Genomic DNA, 20257 nt, shown 5'->3' with positions numbered 1-20257 from the left:
GTCCTTGGTTAATTTTGTTTTTAAGTGGTCTAAAAGCTCCTTCCCCTGTGGTTTTTGTCAGCATTCTACCGCTATTGTAAAGTTACTGATGCTATTGTCTATGATCCGGATGCTTACGTGTTGGCCATTTGTAATAGGCAGGCCGGCTGTGGAGAGCTGGTGAAATGGGGCTGTGTGAAGTTGTTTCCTATTACTCTTATTTATCTTTCTTTGAATAAGGGGTCCTTTGTTCACTGTTTCCTCAATACAGAATAGAGGATTTATATCTTAGTGTTCAATCTCTACTTCTGTTTTCAACGAGGAAAACATTTGCTTCACTCTGCTTGCTGCCTGTCCCCTACGATGCACCCGGAGGGTTTTGGAAGCCTTCTGCCAAGAATTCTTTGGGGGAGCTGGAGTATAACCATCCCAAGAGCTTCAGTTCTTAATGACATTCTTTTTAGTTTAATAAGTCATTGTGAGTGTTGCTGTTTTCATTCTAAGACCCCTCTTTCTTCTTTCTCGAATGATCCACATGGGTTCTATGGTGGGAGTGAAGAAGAGATATGTTCTTTTAGCGTCATTTAACTCCATCTACTCTTTTGTCCCTGTTTCTAAATGCCACTGAATTTTGGTTCTGATATTTGTTCGGCAGTATACATTGCAGAGATTTTTTTTTTTTTTTTTTTTTTTTTTTTTGCTGTGCCCTGTGGCTTCTGGATCTTAGCTCCCTGACCTAACCACTGGACCACCAAGGAATTCCCTACATCGCAGAGATTTTAAACAACAGTCCAAATTCTGAATGCAGGCATGATTTGCTTCTCTCACACAGTGTTGTTAAGTTTCTGCGGTAGTTGTCAACATTTAAAAGTCAAATGATTTCACTTTCTAACGGCCAGTGACTTAAATTGTATCTGTCTTTTTACCTCCTGTCTCATCTAGCGGGTGGATGTTGTTACTTTTCTTTAATGGTGCTGATTTTCTTCCCCAGGCTAAAGATCTAATAATCACACCAGCCACCGTTTTAAAGGAAAAACCAGACCCCAATACTCTGGTTTTTGGAACGGTTTTTACGGATCACATGTTAACAGTGGAGTGGTCCTTGGAGTTTGGATGGGAGAAACCACACATCAAGCCTCTTCAAAACCTGTCATTGCATCCAGGTTCGTCGGCTTTCCACTATGCAGTGGAAGTAAGTACTTGGGAATTAATGATGGCGACATACTTGGTCTTCACTGGGGTTACTAATAGCTCCCCCGCTCAAATAGCTTTAGGGCAGCAGGACTTTACCATATTAACTAGAGCAATCATAAATGGCCTGTAAACAGTTGTATTGAGGGTAAGTCTTAAGAACTAAATTTTCAGATAATCTTGAATTTTTTAAAATCTCTATTAAAATATCATGTAGGTGGTAAGCACGCTGTAGGGTATACAGAAATGAAAATATAATTTGCATATAATGTGCACATGAACTTGTAACATTGGCTTATAATATTATTTAAAAACTTACTTAGAGCAAATGGGAATGACAGTTGACAAGAAAATTAGCAACCAAAAAGCCTGTACTGTTAATATTTCACTAAATCACCTCTCTTAGATCTTCTAATGATTGAGAAGGGGTCATTGAGTACAATATTATATTTAGAATTTAATGCTCACTGCATGGTTTTATGACAGCAATAACTTGTAGTTAGGCATGTTAAGGGACATGTAATTAAATGTCATTCTTCAGGCACGAGTGGGATAATTATAAGTATAAAATATTAAATAGTTAGAGGGTGCTTTTCTGGTCCTTCTCAGGATACACACTTAGCCAAATACACAATACACTCCCCATTCCCTTGACCCCAGTATATTTTACTCTTTTTTAATGTGTTGAATGTCTTTCCTAGAATATTGGGGTATAGAAATGAAGCAGTGGCCTACTTACTAGGAGACTAAAAAGGTGGTAATAGTAAATCTTCAGAATGATAATGATAAAATAACTACATTTGTTTATTGAAAGCCTGCAATATGCCCTGTACCTAGGTATCTTATATGGGTCATTTCATTTAATTGTTTTAAGTGAAAAAGCATATGGTTAATTATTCAGGTTCTGGAATCAAACTTCCTGGGCTCAAAGCCTGTCTGTGGTCATATTATTTTAATCCAAAAGTGAACGTACAAATAATCTCCTTGGACATCTTTCTCCTCCACTCATCAGCCCTATTGATTTTAGAATCCTATTGATTTTATTTTTAGAGCTACAATTACATGTGGTTTCGTTGATTTCAAAAGTATTTTTTGATAAATATGTGAAGATTTCAAAGAGTGAAGGAGAGACATGTGAAGTGTGAGTAGGGAACCTGGATGAAAGAAAATGCAATTTTATAACAGTTACTTCATTTTTCAGGTTGAGATAAATATTTAGTGAGATAAAACGTAATTTGAAAAAATGGACAACATGTACTATTTAATGAATACTTATAAATGAGTGCTCACGTAGCTACCACCCAAGTAAGGGAATAGACCTAGACCCTTTGAGCATCCCAGAAGCCTTCTCGTGTCCCTTCCACATCATAAACCCTGTATCTTCTGGCACTCGTTATTCTTACTTCTGTGGTAACTTTTCTTTGCTTTTCTTTTTGTATTGTATGTATCTCTAACACTACGGTTTTGCTTCTTTCTGAACTTTGCATAAGTGGAATTATAGTGTGCATGTGTGTGTGTGTGCGTGTGTGCGCGTGCCTGTGAGCCTATTTGAGCTCAGTGTTACGTGAGCTCTAAGCATCCAGGACCAACCCTAATATCTGTGGGTCCTGGGACAAATGTACAAGCAGAGGCACCCCAAAGTCCACCCTCTATCTCCTTCTATCCTGGCTCCATCCTGTACCACAGGGGGCCTCGCACATACACGTAGATGCCCACACCACCTGCAAACAGATGACCCTTGGCCATCCCTTGGACTTAGATGTGGACATCCTAGTAGTCCTGTCTGTTCTTAAGAGGATGAAACCAAGGAGGCCCATTGAGGCCCTGAAAATAGGATAAGGGCCATTTGGGTAGGGAATTCTAGGGAACTGAGTACTTGGAGTCTGTCTAGAAAAAGGATTCAGCCAACTACTTGCTCCAAGGGGGTCACAGCTGGAGAAAGACAGGGGTGAGAGGCCCTCTAAAGTGTGAGGCTCAGGGCAGAGGCCCAGGTTATCTGGGTCAAAGAATGATAGGTACCACATCATATGCTCCTTGTAGCAATATTATTCTGTTATGTGAATATATTCAGTCTATTGTTGACGTGCACTTGTGTGGTTTCCTTTTCTGTGAACATTCTTGTACATAATATGCTGGTGTGCTTGTATACATGTTTCTTTAAGTCAGCAGTTCTCAAAGCGTGGTCCACAGACCCCTGGGCTCCCCATGTTTCTTTTTTTTTTTTTTTTTTTGCAGCACGCGGGCCTCACACTGTTGTGGCCTCTCCCATTGCGGAGCACAGGCTCCGGACGCGCAGGCTCAGCGGCCATGGCTCACGGGCCCAGCCGCTCTGCGGCATGTGGGATCTTCCCGGACCGGGGCACGAACCTGTGTCCCCTGCATCAGCAGGCGGACTCTCAACCACTGTACCACCAGGGAAGCCCGGAATGTTCTTGATGAAGCATAATAACAATTAATTTTATTAAATCTTGACTCGAGTAAACATTTTAATATTCTGTGTGAGAAAACAGCAATTTTGCATAAATCTCTACTGTCGTACTGAAGTGCTAAGGTTGTCTCAAGGGAAAGGAATTGTATGATTGTTTTTGCATTGTGAGCTGAACTGCTGAACTGGTTGCTTTTTCCATCTAGCACAATTTTTATTTGAAAGAACAAAGAAAAGTTACTCAAACTCAGGTGCATGGCAGATTTTTTTTTTAATCTTTTTTTCTCTTTTTATTTATTTATTCATTTATTGGCTGTGTTGGGTCTTCGCTGCTGCACTCGGGCTTTTTTGTCTATTTTGCAGTGAGCGGGGGCTACCCTTCGTGTGGTGCGCAGGCTTCTCATTGCGGTGGCTTCTCTTGTTGCAGAGCACTGACTCTAGGTGTGCAGGCTTCAGTAGTTGTGGCACGTGGGCTTCAGTAGTTATGGCTCGCGGGCTCTAGAGTGCAGGCTCAGTAGTTGTGGCGCACTGGCTTAGTTGCTCCGCGGCATGTGGGATCTTCCCGGAGCAGGGATCGAACCCGTGTCCCATGCATTGGCAGGCGGATTCTTAACCACTGCACCACCAGGGAAGCCGGCAGATGTTTTTTTGAAAATGAATGAAATGAGTCTGTCACTTGAAGCAGAACAGTAGACTCTGTTGCCTGTGATAAAATTCTAGCTCTCAAGTGAAAAATTGGAATTTTGGAAAACTTGTTTCCACCACTGTGAGCTTGACCCTTTCTGCTATAAAAGAGGTTTTATTTTTTGTGATATTGGTGGTGATATTAAAAGGAGTTACCCTTTGGAAGATCTGTGTAACTCAGGGAACCCAACATTTTTCCAAATGAGTGTTACATGATATTACAAATTTATGTATGAGTAAAGATTTATTCAAAGTGTGGGGCTTACCTGGCGGTCCAGTGGTTAAGACTCCGTGCTTCCACTGCAGGATGTGTGGGTTCGATTAGATCCCTGGTCGGAGAACTGAGATCCGCATGCCTCACAGCACGGCCAAAAAATTAAAAGATTCAAAAAACAAAAACAAAACTGAAGCACATTTTAAAATGAAAAGAAAAGTAAAGATTTATTGAAAGTGCAAGATAGATGATGATGACTTTTTGATGTGTTAATTTGCTTATTCTGAACCACAGTCCCCAGAATAACATTTTTCATCTGCTGGGGATGGACTACAAGGACATTCTCTGTGAACACTGAAGGACATAGGAAGGCAGTGGCGGTTTTGTTGCGTACACACGCCTTCTTCTAGTTATTCAGTCACACACTAATTTAGGTGCTGTTTGAAGGAATTTTGCAGATGGGGTTAAAGTCCCTAATTAGTTGATTTGAAGTGGATCACAAGGGAGATTATTCTGGGTGAGCCTGACCTCAGGACTTCCATGCAGCAGCTAGGCCTACACATGCACTCAGTCTCTTCCGCTGTCCCTCCTTCCTGACTCACTTGCAGATGGGCTGCAGCCCACACACTTCCTGGGTCCAGCCTGCTTGTGATCTTCTCCTTCTCGCAGCCTGTCCTACAGATTTTGGACTTTACTTAGCCAGCCTCCACAAATGCGTTGGGCAGTTCCTTCTAATATTTCTGGAAGTGTTATGCGTATTTCTTTTTTCATTTTTTAAGAATAAATGTATGTATTTATTTTTGGCTGCGTTGGGTCTTCGTTGCTGCGCGTGGGCTTTCTCTAATGGCTTCTCATTGCGGAGCATGGGCTCTGGGAGCGCAGGCTTCAGTAGTTGTGGTGCACGGGCTTAGTAGTTGAGGCTCACGGGCTCCAGAGCGCAGGCTCAGTAGTTGTGGTGCACGGACTTAGTTGCTCCGCAGCACGTGGGATCTTCCCAGACCAGGGATCGAACCTGTGTCCCCTGCGTTGGCAGGTGGATTCTTAACCACTGCGCCACCAGGGAAGTCCCTGTTGTATGTATTTCTACTGGTTCTCTTTCTTCTCAGTTGAACTCTGACTGACAGACCATTGAATTTTAAGAAATTAACAGTATGAAAACCTCATTGATGGGGTTTGATTCCACAGTGTAACTAACCTTTAAGGGACTGCCACTTGTCAAGTTTTGGAGGAGTATCAGAGAAGAATATCCACAATTATCTGAAAAGGTTATCAAAAATACTTCTTTTCTCAACCACATATCTATATGAGACTGGGTTTTCTTTGTGTACTTCAACCAAAACAACATTGCAAGAGATTGAATGCAAAAGCAGATATGAGAATCCAGTTGTCTTTTGTTAAGCCAAATATTAAAGATTTGCAATAATTTAAAACAATGCCACACTTAACATTAATTCTCTTTGAAAATATAATTTTAATGAAAATATTTTAACATGTCATAGTTTATTGTTAATAAATAAATAAATTTAAAATTTCTCACTACTGATAATGGTAAATATTGATAGAATTACCTTATAAATAAAAGCTCTTTGGGACCTTTATAATTTTTTTATTTTTTTTAATTTATTTTTTTTTGCGGTACGCGGGCCTCTCACTGTTGCGGCCTCTCCCGTTGCGGAGCACAGGCTCCGGATGCGCAGGCTCAGCGGCCATGGCTCACGGGCCCAGCCGCTCCGCGGCATATGGGATCCTCCTAGACCGGGGCACGAACCCATATCCCCTGCATCGGCAGGCGGACTCTCAACCACTGCGCCACCAGGGAGGCCCCGGGACCTTTATAATTTTTAAGAGTGTAAAGACATCCTGATACCAAAAAATTTGAGAAATGCTCCTTAAGGGTCTAGGAATATGCTGCTGGTATTGGATATTAACTTCATTTTTACACAAAAAGGGTAACTATTTTCCACAGTGATTTTACCAGTTTTTATACCCACCAGCCATGAATTAGCAACCACATTCAACCATGACTCATCAACCTTGCCAACTCTTAGTATAACCTGATTTTAAATTTTTAGCCAGTTTAATGCAATGGCATATTATTGTGATGTTTATTTCAATGGATATCTCTTTATTTGAAGTCCCTGCTTGTTTCCATCTTTTGCTCACTATTGTGTTCCCTTTCTTTTTGATCTGTAGAAGTACTTTATATACTTTAGATATGGGTCCTTTATCAGTTATATGTGTTTTAAGTATCTTTTTCAACACGCTTTTTATTCTCTCCAGAATTTTTTTTTTTTTTTGCGGTACGTGGCCCTCTCACTGGTGTGCCCTCTCCCGTTGCGGAGCATAGGCTCCGGACGCGCAGGCTCAGCGGCCATGGCCCACGGACCCAGCTGCTCCGTGGCATGCGGGATCCTCCCAGACCTGGGCACAAACCCGTGTCCCCTGCATTGGCAGGCGGACTCCCAACCACCGCGCCACCAGGGAAGTCCCCAGAATTTTTTGATGACAAGAAATACATTTAAATTTTAAAAAGTTGAATTTATCAATCTTTGCTTTATGTTTGGTCCTTTTGTGTCTTGCTTAAAGACTCTTCTTCTATTCCTAGATTATGAAGACACCTACCTATATTATTGATTTTGTCTTTCACAGTTAGGGCTTTAGTTTCAGAAGTTGATTTTTGTATGAAGTAGGAGTCCAATTTTTTTTTTCCCCTACAGATACCCAATTGTCCCAGCACCATTAAAAAGACTGTTCTTTTCCTCCTGATACATTATGTCACATCTTAACATATATGCATGGGTCTGCTTCTTGATCTCCACTTGCATTCCATTGTCTTGTCTATCTGGATCTCTATTCTGTTTCAGCATTTTGCTTGTCTATCTGGACAAATGCCACACTGTCTTTATTTCCAAATCATTATAATGAGTCTGGATGTCTGCTAGGACAAATCCTTCTATTTCTTCAAGAGTGCCTTGGATATTTCTTGGTCATTTGCCTTTCCATATTACTTTTAGATTCAGTTTATCATGTCAGTCAACTTTTGTCATTCAGTTTGTTACAAGAAAAATAAATGCCCTGACATGATTTTCATTTGGATTGCATTAAATATATAAATCAATTTGGAGAGAGTCTTTATAATATTGAATCTTTCAATCTATGAGTGGCGGATTGCTTTCTACATTTAGTTATGTCTTTAATGACTTGGTAAAGTTTTATAGTTTCCTTATGGGTCTTTCACTTATGTTAGATTTTCCACACTTAAGTATTCCTTTTAATTCTACCATAAATAGTGTTTTTATTTTCTAACTGCTGCTGTTACATGGGAATATAATTTTGTATCTGATTACCTTGCCTAAACAGATAATTTCAAAAGATTATATCAGTTTTTGTGTATTTTCTATGTTTAATCTTATCTGTGTTGCATGATCTATGACAGCTTTATTTTTTTCTTCTCCTAACTTTATGCTTTTTATTTTATTATTATTATATTGGTAGTACAATATTGAATTAAAGTAGTCGCAGCAGGCAATGTGTAATGTTCTCAATCTGAATGTAAGCTTTAAATTTTACCATTTTAATAGATAAACAACAAGGACCTACTATATAGCACAGGGAACTATATTCAATATCTTGTAATAATCTATAATGGAAAAGAATCTGAGAAAATATATAATGTGTGTGTGTATATATATATATATATATACATATATATATATGTATATATAACTGAATCACTTTGTTGTACACCTGAAACTAACACAACATTGTAAATCAACTATAGTTCAATTAAAATAAATTTTACCATTTTTTTTTTTTTTTTTTTTTTTGCTGTACGCGGGCCTCTCACTGCTGTGGCCTCTCCCGTTGCGGAGCACAGGCTCCGGACACACAGGCTCCACGGCCATGGCTCGTGGGCCCAGCCGCTGCGCGGCATGTGGGATCTTCCGGGATAGGGGCACGAACCCGTGTCCCCTGCATCGGCAGGCGGACTCTCAACCACTGCGCCACCAGGGAAGCCCAAATTTTACCATTTTAAGTATAACGTTTGCTACAAGTTTATTTCTCACATAAGGAAGATTCCTTTTTTTCTTAGTTATCCGGGAAACTTTTTTAAAAATCATAAACGAATGTTCAATTTTATCAGATGCATTTATTACAATGAGATGATCATATAGTTTTTTCCACATGAACTCTTAATATAATGAATCTCCTTACTGTATTTTCTAATGTTAAACCCAACTTCTATTACTGGGATAAATCCAGCTTAGTTAGGCTGTGTTATCCTTTGTGTATTTTGCATCTGTATTTTTCAATTGAGATTATCATCCAATCTTTGCATAAATTTGAGCCTATATCAAATGTGTATAATTTTTAAACAGGGAAGTAAATTGAACTCTACGAAGTTACCTTCTTTATCTCCAGTAAAGCTGCTTGCCTGAAAGTCTGTTTTGTTTTATATTTAGCAATATAGCCTCACCAGCTTTATTTTTTAAAGTATTTGTATGATATATTGCTCTCTGTGCTTTTTTGGGTTTCAGATGTTATCAGCTGAGTTAATCTGACAACCATATCTTTTAACTAAAGCTTTAGTCCTACTACATTTAAAAAATTACCCATATATTTGCACTTCAACAAAACGTCTCATTTTTTGCTTTTTAATTGTGCTCCAGGATTTATATTTCTTTTCTCATGTAAGCTTTAAGGCTGTAAGCATCTAAAGGCCCTCCTTTTCATTCTCATTCAGTTCAACGTATTTTCTAATTTCCATCATTTTTCTTCTTTGACTCACACTTAATATTAAGTAATGGGTTTCTTCTTCTCCAAAATGTGGATATCTTGGGGTTATATTTTTGGTTTTGATACCTAGCTTATCTTAAGGTCAGAAAACATGTGAAAAGAACATGCCTTCTACAGGTGGTGTGTGCAGGGCTCTGTGTGTCCATTAGGTTAGTTTGTTGTTCTTGTTCAAATTGTCCATATCTTTACCATGTTTTAGCCTATTTGCTCTATCAATTACTTAGAGAACCTGTGGTAAAAATTTCCCTTTTTTTAAAAAAAAATTTAATTTTATTGCAGTGTAGTTGATTTACAGTGTTATGTTAGTTTCAGATGTACAACAAAGTGATTCAGTTACACATATACATACATTCATCCTGTTTTAGATTCTTTTCTTATATAGGTATTCACAGAAAAAAAATTCCCTTTAAAATGATTGATTTTCCTCTTTTCTCTGTATTTGTCAATATGCACTAAATTCAAAGTCTTTTCACGTCCCTGCCCATGTTTGTCTGCAGCGGCTCCCTGAGAAGGTGGCATGGCCCTAACATAGTATAGTCTTGAGCTGCTTGGTTTCTCAGATTTGGGAGACTGAACCAGCTCTGGTCACATCTAGATTATCCACTCTCCAGAGTTCATACGAGCCAGATAAAATGAAAAGATACATGGGTGTTTGGGGGTGGATTGGGGGCTGGGTACTGTGAGGCCTTTGATTCCAGTTCTATTTTCTAGGCAGTCAGTCAGTCCATGTTGTGTGGAGATGTTTTCTTCCAACCTCCACTGATGTGTGTTAACATCTGGCTCCTGTTAAGCAAAGGATAGCTCTGAATTCCCACCAGATCTTGGTAATAAATGGACTTCTTATTATCCCAGTGACTGTAACCAGTCTGTCTGGCTTTTCTAGATTTAGGGTCTGTGTCAGTAGCTTTACATGGTAAAGGAGATGAGGGCAGTCAGAAGAGTCAGTCTTTTGAACACAGGGATTGTTTTCATTTAGTTACCTTGTAACATTTATTTCTCTTTTATCTTCAGTTATTTGAAGGATTGAAGGCATTTCGGGGAGTAGATAATAAAATTCGTCTGTTTCGGCCAAACCTCAACATGGATAGAATGTACCGGTCTGCTATGAGGGCGACTCTGCCGGTATGTATATTTAGGAGTTTCTCTTGTGTTTCTCTTGTTGTAACGGGTCACTGAATTCCACCAGACAAACCATTTCTGAATACTTAGATCAGTATTTGGTATAAACCATATGAGCACTGAATTTCTTTCTGATCTGTTTTTTAATCAGTGAGTTAAAAAAACAAGGAAATAACCATTTGGCAACTCCACAATCTGTTTCTTTATGAGTGTCTGTGGGAGATAATGGGATAAGGAAGAAAAATATGCCTCAAACTGAAATAATAAAATTTAAAGACCATACGAAATTATGATATGAAAATATGGTGTACTGCACAGGTATATGTGGGATGTTTTGCCTAACTGCTTAAGACGCTAGCAAGTATGCAGTGATTTAAGTAGTTGTTTTGATATTTTAGCCCAAGTTTTATTTAAAGAAAAAGAAAATAAAAAGGATATATAAAACGGTTTCTCATGGCCACTTTGTCCTGGCTATAACATTGTTTTTTATGGAGCAGAATTCATTCTAAGGTGGGTTGGATTTAGACCCTAAGGTTCATGTCTAGGTAGGAGGTGACTTAGATTACTTTCATTCCCTGAGACTTGACCAGGCTGTCTTTCTGAACTGAAAGAAGTCTTTTCCCCCTTTGACATATTTTGTTTGTCCCTAACCTTCAGCTGTGCGTTGAAGAAGCCCAAGTGATGACTCCTTTTTTTTTCTTTTTTCTTTTTTTTGCGGTACGCGGGCCTCTCACTGTTGTGGCCTCTCCTGTTGCGGAGCACAGGCTCCGGATGCGCAGGCTCAGCGGCCATAGCTCACGGGCCCAGCCGCCCCACGGCATGTGGGATCTTCCCGGACCAGGGCTCGAACCCGTGTCCCCTGCATTGGCAGGGGGATTCTTAACCACTGCGCCAGCAGGGAAGCCCCTTATTATTTTTTTTTAATTAAAAAAATTTTTTTTTGGCCATACTGCGCGGCCTTGTGGGATCTCAGCTCCTCGACCTGCATTGAAAAAGGGCCACTGCGGTGAAAACACCGAGTCCTAACCACTGGACCACCAGGGAATTCCCTGTTATTACTTTTTTAATAGTCAAAGCTTTCATGAGGATCATTTCTTACTGCTACAATGGAAGAACATTGCATTATTCATTATGTTTTTTCATTCCTTCAGGCATTTGACAAGGAAGAGCTTTTAGAGTGTATTCAGCAGCTTGTGAAATTGGATCAAGAATGGGTCCCCTACTCAACCTCTGCAAGTCTGTATATTCGGCCCACATTCATTGGAACTGAGGTGCAGACTGACTTCCTGTTTTGGGGTACTTTGGTGGGGGAGTTATCATTGTTTATGCTTGAAGCTTCTAGTATGTAGTTTGAAATAGCCACCCGCGCCCCGCCTCCCCGGTAGCATCATTAATGCTCCTTTCCCTTGATTATTAAGACTGTAAACATTTTCTTTTTTTTTTTTTTTTTTCTTTTTGCGGTATGTGGGCCTCTCACTGTTGTGGCCTCTCCCGTTGCGGAGCACAGGCTCCGGACGCGCAGGCCCAGCGGCCATGGCTCACGGGCCCAGCCGCTCCGCGGCACATGGGATCCTCCCAGACCGGGGCACGAACCCGTATCCCCTGCATCAGCAGGCGGACTCTCAACCACTGCGCCACCAGGGAGGCCCTAAACATTTTCTTTAAAGGGCCAGATAGTCGGTATTTTAAGCTTTGTGAGCCATATGGTTTCTGTCACTAATCAACTCTGCCACTGTGGTACAAACACAGCCACAGATACCAACATAAATAAGTAAAGAAGGGCTTCCCTGGTGGCGCAGTGGTTGAAAGTCTGCCTGGCGATGCAGGGGACACGGGTTCGTGCCCAGGTCCGGGAAGATCCCACATGTCGCGGAGCGGCTGGGCCCGTGAGCCATGGCCGCTGAGCCTGCGTGTCCGGAGCCTGTGCTCTGCAATGGGAGAGGCCACAACAGTGAGAGGCCCGCATAACGCAAAAAAAATAAATAAATAAATAAAAGTAAAGAAATGAGCGAGGCTGTTTGCCTTCTCCTAATCAAGACTAACCGTGATCTCCTCAGCTTAGCGGTGTAATGCCAGGTAAGTGCTCCTCCAAGGTAAGAGTGGTAATGGTTTTGAAATTTGGAGGAGAGAGAGCTGCTACTTTTTTATCTTCATTTTCCTCATGTCTTGGGATTACTTGGTAAGGAAAGGGAGTGGAGGGCCCTCTTCCCCCACAGAAAATGTTGGAAATAAAGTTCACAGTGGATATTAGGGGAGGCACTTGGGAGCTAGGGGAACAGGTTTAAACAACATGGCTGTGAGATCTCCCAGTAGGTTACAGTCTATTGGTTGGTGCCCTTGCAAAGGAAGGACATGCCTGGAGTGGCCAAGGCCATCTGTGTGGGTGAATATGTGATATAAAATATAAAGACCCTGTCTCTATCTCCTTCCTCTACTGGGAAGGGGTGGCCTTATGGAGAATGGGTGATATGAGAGATAATTGATGGGGGGCATTGAATGTGGGTGGGGGGGTGAGGGGGGTGTGGCATATGGAGATCTTCAAGGATAGGGGCAACGAGACAGAGCTTTTGCTATAGTCTAACCTTTCTGCTCTCTATGAGGTAATTGTATGGTTACCAGATTTTCCACTAGGTCGTATGAATGCAAGCAGTAAGGCCAGAGGATAAGTACCTAAGTGGTCCTTTGGTATCCTTTTCGATGCCTTTTGAAATACTATTAAGAGCCTACATAGTGAATTTCATGAATTGCAGTCTCCCTGATAAGCTTTAAAGAATTGGGACAATTTAAAAAGTCGTCTTCTCCTTAAGTTTCTGACATTTTAATATTACTGAGTTTTTTCATATTATTATTTAACTTTAGACTAAGAAGAAGTAATTTTTTAATTTTGTTGAAACGTTTCTAATCTCAAAGCACTACCTTCTAGGTATCCTGAGGTGCTTTCTCACTCTGAGATCTGATTCTTCTATTCCTGGTTTGTTGAGAGTTTTTATCATGCATGGAGGTTGGATTTTGTTGAATGCTTTTTCTAAATGTCCTGACATGATTATGTGGTTTTGTCCTTTATTCTATTATAATGTATTATATTAACTCATTTTATTTATTTATTTATTTATTTATTTATTTATTATTATTATTTTTTTTTTTTTGCGGAATGCGGGCCTCTCACTGTTGTGGCCTCTCCCGTCGCGGAGCACAGGCTCTGGACGCGCAGGCTCAGCGGCCATGGCTCACGGGCCCAGCCACTCCGCAGCATGTGGGATCTTTCCGGACCGGGGCACGAACCTGTGTCCCCTGCATCGGCAGGCGGATTCTCAACCACTGCGCCACCAGAGAAGTCCTAAGTATTATCCTTCTTTTTACAAAAATGGCAGTAACTCTTTGCCTAGTTTTTGCCAATACTCAAGACTGTTTTCAAATGATTTTTCTTATTGGCTGTGTTGGTTCTTCATTGCTGCACATGGGCTTTCTCTAGTTGCAGCAAGCAGCGGCTACTCTTCATTGCGATGCGCGGGCTTCTCACTGCAGTGGCTTCTCTTGTTGCGGAGCACAGGCTCTAGGCACGCAGGCTTCCGTAGTTGTGGCGGACAGGCTCAGTAGTTGTGGCTCACGGGCTCAGTAGTTGTGGCGCACGGGCTCAGTAGTTGTGGTGCGTGGACTGTAGAGCGCAGACTCAGTAGTTGTGGCACACAGGCTTAGCTGCTGCCCGGCATGTGGCATCTTCCCGGACCAGGGCTGGAACCCGTGTCCCCTGCATTGGCAGGCAGATTCTTAACCACTGGGCCACCAGGGAAGTCCAGAGAGGGGATGTCTTAGTCAGCTTGGGCTGCCATGACAGAATACAAAGATTAGGTGTCTTAAACACCAGAATTTATTTCCTCACAGTTCTGGAGGCTGGACGTCCAATATCAAAGTGCCAATAGGGTGGGTTTCTGGTGAAGCCTCGCTTCGTGGCTTGTATTTGTCCACTTTGTCACCGTGCCCCTCAGGGCGTTTCCTCTGTGTTGGGGGAGGAAGAGGGGTGCGGGAGGGAGCAGGGTGCACTTGCTCTGGGGTCTCCAGGCTAACAGGATTAGGGCCCCATCCTTCTGACCTCATTTAACCTCAGGTACCTCCTTAAATGCCTTGTCTCCAAATGCATTCGCATTGCGGGGTCAGGGCTTCAATGTATACATTTTGAGTAGAAACTTGAGGAGGAATCTGAAGGGTTCTGTATGGTTTCAGCATGGGTTGCCTAGAGCATGAGGGCTGTGGTGAAGGCTGAGGGTAGAAGGAAGGTCTGGTTTGAACTCTCTTCACATTAGGAAATCCTGGGAATTTCACTTTTTTTTTTTTTTGTTTGTTTGTTTGTTTTTTGTCAAACTCATGGAAAAAGAGCTCTGGACTAAGCGTAGAAGATGTAGAGCTTAATAACTGAAACTTTGGGTGAATCATTTGAGCCTCAGTTTCTTCAACTTAAAAATAGGAATTATAACCCTTAACTTCCTGGATTGTTGGATTTTCTGAGATACTGGCTATGGAATGTCTTGGAAACCGAAAAGTACTGTGTAATTATTGAGGATCGTTGATTATTTTTTAAATATTAAACCAAGCCAACTAGTTTTTCCTACAAACACATTCACACTCAAGGACCCACATGGACCACTGGTCAATCCCATATCTCTTACAGTGCCCTGTTAGTCTGATGTTCTTTATCATTTTCCCCTCTAACTAATCTTCTTTCTTAAGAACTGGTAGGATTTTTTTTTTTAATTAGGCTATTCTTTGGATCAAAAAAAAAAAGTGATTTGGATCCCCCAAAAAGTTCTGTTCTCTTTGAAAAATGTTCCCCTGTTATTTCTAATTATCTTTTTTCTTGTCTCTTACTTGCCTTGCCTGGCAGAATTGTTCTCAAGCCTCCACATGGCTGCTGTGCTTCTCTGCCTTCCAGGCCAAAACACAAACTAGTAAATAGTACCTTTCTCAGCTGGCTGAGTGCCCACTGCCGTCAGACTACCTCTGAAATCCTGCCTTTCTATAAAGTAATTTTCTGACTGACACAGACAGAAATGGTAATTTCCACTATGAAATGTATCTTTATTTTCCATCACACCCAATTGTCCTGTTATTCTGTGAAAAATATACACATATTTAATACCCTTATATATACATATATATTTATTTGTTGTTTGTGAAGTATAACCTATAAAGTAAAAAGAGTATTTTTTTGAACACATCAGAATTTCAACTTCACGTGGTCCCTTGAGACATTATAAACTTTGCATCTGAGATTTTATATACCTCATTTTCCCTGGGGTTTCTTTTTGTTTGTTTGTTTTTAAATAAATATCTTTTTTTTTTTTGGCTGTGTTGGGTCTTCGTTGCTGTGCACGGGCTTTCTCTAGTTGTGGCAAGCAGGGGCTACTCTTGCAGTGCGTGGGCTTCTCATTGTGGTGGCTTCTCTTGTTGTGGAGCATGGGCCCTAGTTGCATGGGCTTCAGTAGTTGCAGCACACATGCTCAGTAGTTGTGGCTTGCAGGCTTAGTTGCTCCACGGCATGTGGGATCTTCCTGGACCAGGGCTTGAACCCGTGTCCCGTGTATTGGCAGGCGGATTCTTAACCACTGCGCCACCAGGGAAGTCCCATTTGATTAATATTATACTATCATAAACTACTCTTAATCGTAGGAGTAGTGCAGAATTTAAATTGCTTTCCATGAAAGAAGGGAGAATTAAGAGAAAGGAACAAATAATGGTTCCTTGAGGGTAGAAACAGACCTAATCACCAAGTTCCCTTCCTGATCCATAAAGTTACATTTTACTTATTCTCACTCATGAAGCAGTGTGACCATTTTCAGTAAAGTTACAGTTCTTTTCATGAAAAGACATTTGACATAAATAATCATTTAAGGATGAAGGTGACTGAGCTGTGATCAACACCAGTACTTGAAGTGCTTGTAAAACATGAGTTGACCTTGCTTAAATTTAAAATAAAATGTTAGTACACATAAACACATTTTTTTCTCAGCATTGAAAAACTCTAGTCTATTATTTACCTGCTTGCTAAGAGTAAAAGTATTGCTTAAAGGTTTATCAAGATACTCTTTTTTTTAATTTTTTTTTTTTAAACTTTTTTTTCTTTAAATTTTATTTATTTATTTATTTATTTATTTATGGCTGTGTTGGCTCTTCGTTTCTGTACGAGGGCTTTCTCTAGTTGTGGCAAGTGGGGGCCACTCCTCATCGCGGTGCGCAGGCCTCTCACTATCGCGGCCTCTCTTGCTGCAGAGCACAGGCTCTAGACGCGCAGGCTCAGTAATTGTGGCTCACGGGGCCAGCTGCTCCGCGGCATGTGGGATCTTCCCAGACCAGGGCTCGAACCCATGACCCCTGCATTGGCAGGCAGATTCCCAACCACTGCGCCACCAGGGAAGCCCGATACTCTTTTCTAGAAATAGATTTAATGAATGTTATTCTGTTTTCTATCTGTGCTCTCTCTACTACCACCTAGTGGAATAAATGCAAGTTTCCCTGTCAATTAAATCACGGGAAGGAAATGAATAAGATGAAATTTATCTCTGAAAAATATTTCCATGATGATGAGTTATTGTTACTTTTTACAAAATATTTGTTTATTTGGCTGTGCTGGGTCTTAGTTGTGGTGCATGGGATCTTTGTTGCGGCATGCGGGATCTTTTAGTTGAGGTATGCGGGCTCTTAGTTGCGGCATGTGGGATCTAGTTCCCTGACCAGGGATCGAACCCGGGACCCCTGCATTGGGAGCATGAGTCTTAACCACTGGACCACCAGGGAAGTCCCTGTTACTTTTTTTAATAGTGTGTAGGTTGGAAAAAATATGTGAGTGAGAAAAGTCCAGGCATTCATGTGGTATCTAATAAAATGCTTATCAGCTTGTCCATAAATAAGCTATTTTATTTAGAACATTAGAAGCTAGGTAAATTACTGAGATGTGTCCTGCATATTGTATTTCTAAATTATGTTGAGAAGCTTAATTCCTCATTATAATGGTCAATAAAATTTTTTTTAAAATATTAAGCTTCAAAGCATCCCTGATATGAAGTATACTTACTTAACTGATAGGTAAATAAAAGTGCAGAGATAAGATAGTCAATTTTTATCAAAGTTGGGAAGAAAGGCAGATGTGTGTGTTATTCTGAGGATTTCTCTTCCAAATAACGAAACCAAAAAAAGCAAATGGAGCTTAAGTCTCCTCATTCTTCCCTTGTAGGGGTGTCCTCTTTAGCCCCCATTCAAGAACAGACACAAATGAGCAAAAAACCAAAACCTGTGGTCGCCTGCTGACTCATTTCTTTAACTCAGTTATCCGTCACCTATAACCCATTTGCTCTGGGGCCAGCCAAGCCCTGCGTGGTCCTCACATTGACATGGAGTGTGGATGGACTCAGCTTCCCATTTCCTACGCCTTTCCGATGGCATCAGTGTGCACATATGCAATCACATTGTATTCTGCTCACGGATATTTTCCCTACCTGATTCTTGATGATCTGGGCACAAGTAGTGGGGTGAGGGGCCTTGAACTAATAGGTGGTGGAGGAGGAGATTTAATTGAAATTCAGAAAAAAAAATATCCCTAGGTCCACTTTCAGTCAGTTTCATCGAATATTACAAAAGCCGCAAAATCAGGGGAACTGAGTCTCCTCTTATTATTTCCACGCCAGACTACTACCCCGTCCAGGCAGACCAGGTTCCTTTTGAAGACTAGACACAAGTATTTTATATCCAATACTTAATGTAAGAGTCCTGACTTGTTTTCTTACTCGTGTGGTCTTGAATGGCACAGGAGAGCCCAGTGGCCTTTTTTGCCTTTATAATACGTAGCCCTCAAAACTTATCAGTCTCTCAGTTTTCCTCCTTAAAAAACAACTGGCAGTCATTACTTATAACTGCTTCTGTGCTGGAGGAATTTGCATGATTTCGCATCATTGGCTTGTGATTTTCCAGTATTGGTGGGAAAGGCCATTTTTTATCTTTGTCATTCCTGACACGAATTCCTGAGTCCTTCATCCTCTTGTCTTTTTTGGGGGGATTTATCTTGTCTGGTGTCTTTGCTTCTAGTGCAGCTACACTCTTGCTGTCTGCTATCTCTCACAGTCAGGTGTGCTAATGGCACACTCCCCCAAGCCCACTGCCTGCTGGAGGCACTGGCGTATCCTGAAGCAGTCAGCAGTCAGAAGCAGAAGAACAAGTTAGAGAAACAAATATTAGGTTTCACCCCCAAAGGCTGAAATCAGGTCTAGGTTCTTCCCTTTTTCAGTTCCCAATCAATGCAACACTGAAAGGTGTTATACGGCTGGTTGTTAAAAATGTACTCCTCTGAAAAAGCCTACTATGAAAAAACTTGACAAATTTGCTTTTCCTTTAAAATCTTAACTCAGAAAGCAAAGTAAAATGGAACCAAAGTACCCCCATTCTCGGTGTTTTCTTCTTGAAAGAGAAGACCGTCAGGCTTTGTGTAACTCAACTTTAGAACAGCTGTCCGCAGTCCCTTCTGGGAGATTGTTACAGATCTGTTCTAGACTTTGAGACTGGTGTCTGCATTTTCAATGAACAGTTGTGCGTACTTTTGCTTTATTACAGCCTTCTCTGGGAGTCAAGAAGCCTACTAAAGCCCTGCTCTTTGTAATCTTGAGCCCAGTAGGACCTTATTTTTCAAGTGGAAGCTTTAATCCAGTGTCCCTGTGGGCCAATCCGAAGTATGTAAGAGCCTGGAAAGGTGGGACCGGGGACTGCAAGATGGGAGGGTAAGTCAGTCTGTATTTCTTTCTAAAGGAAAGAGTCCCTCATGACCATTTAATTATTGCCATTTCACTTCAGTACAAGTACATATATTAGGATTGACACTGTAATGCTCATTTTTATTCTGTGTTTAGTTTTCAGTGTTTTGAATGTGCTAGTTGTTTAAAGGATAACCTCGGTGGCCCCCTCGTAAGGGAGAAACATTGACTGTTTTATATAGGCAAGAGCTAAAGTCACTAAACCAGGAATAAACGCAGTGCTTTGAACGAACTACCCCTGGATGCTGGTCCCTGGCCGCAGGCTGAAAGTTGGCCTTCAAAAGCATCTGGTGCTGGGGCCCAAGCTCCCAGCTGGCTCCAAGGAGTCCTGTCTGGGGAAGATGCCTGCTTCACTGAAGTGCTGTCTTTATTGCCACAGATTGTAGACATACCTGCTGCCAGCTGGCTGAGGGATAGCCCTGCTTTGGCTTGGTCAGGCCAGTCGCATAGGCCATATGTAGCTGGCTGGAAATAAAAGAGCATTTGCAAGTGTTAGACAGTTTCAGGAGTGGACTTGGCCGTGAATCGGGAATGCCCTGATGGGTGAACAAGAATTGCTGGATTAACCAGCATGGCTCTTCCTTTGTGTGTATCACACACCCAGGGCAGCAGCAGGCCCGCAAGGTGACTCAGTGACCGTCTTCTGGGCCCTGTTACAAAATGTCGATTCATGGAGCCCTGGCAGAATTGAAGGATGTGCTGCTGGGATGCCAGAGAGACATTGACAGCTGCCTTTGACCCCTCCATAGACTTTATTTCCTTCTTTTCTACCAAGAAAATAAGCATGTTGACAAAATTCTATGTCCTGTCATCCCTGTTGGTATTCCCTCATAACTGCATTCCCTCACGGGGTTAGAGAAACCCTGTCGGAGTCCATTAAACTAAAGAAGTCACTTTTTTCCTTCTGCGCTAGAGCACTCCTTCCTGACTATGTCCTAGGCTAGCCAGGTCCAAAACTACTGTTGTTTTCTCTCTTGATGTCTTTTTTACTTGTTCAGACTTCTTCACAGAGCGTATGCATATGCACCACTGCATACCATCTGTATTACTCTATTA

The 20257-nt window shown here is 41.3% G+C and overlaps 1 protein-coding gene across 2 annotated transcripts in view; it reads left to right on the top strand.

Annotated features, from left to right (window-relative positions):
- The window catches only part of BCAT1 (branched chain amino acid transaminase 1), a 106854-nt gene that overhangs the window by 52901 nt on the left and 33696 nt on the right, over positions 1 to 20257 (top strand). Inside the window, exons 3-6 of one of the 2 annotated variants that reach the window (XM_081249805.1) lie at positions 971 to 1171; positions 10302 to 10412; positions 11561 to 11680; positions 19005 to 19168. In XM_081249805.1, coding sequence (XP_081105931.1) covers positions 971 to 1171; positions 10302 to 10412; positions 11561 to 11680; positions 19005 to 19168 — 596 coding nt within the window. The remainder of the gene's footprint in view (positions 1 to 970; positions 1172 to 10301; positions 10413 to 11560; positions 11681 to 19004; positions 19169 to 20257) is intronic. The other variant, XM_081249806.1, reaches the window with a different exon arrangement.

Source organism: Mesoplodon bidens (genome assembly GCF_964165515.1).
Source record: "Mesoplodon bidens genome assembly, chromosome: 11".
Taxonomy (NCBI): domain Eukaryota; kingdom Metazoa; phylum Chordata; class Mammalia; order Artiodactyla; family Ziphiidae; genus Mesoplodon; species Mesoplodon bidens.
This window is presented reverse-complemented; position numbering and strand designations above follow the sequence as displayed.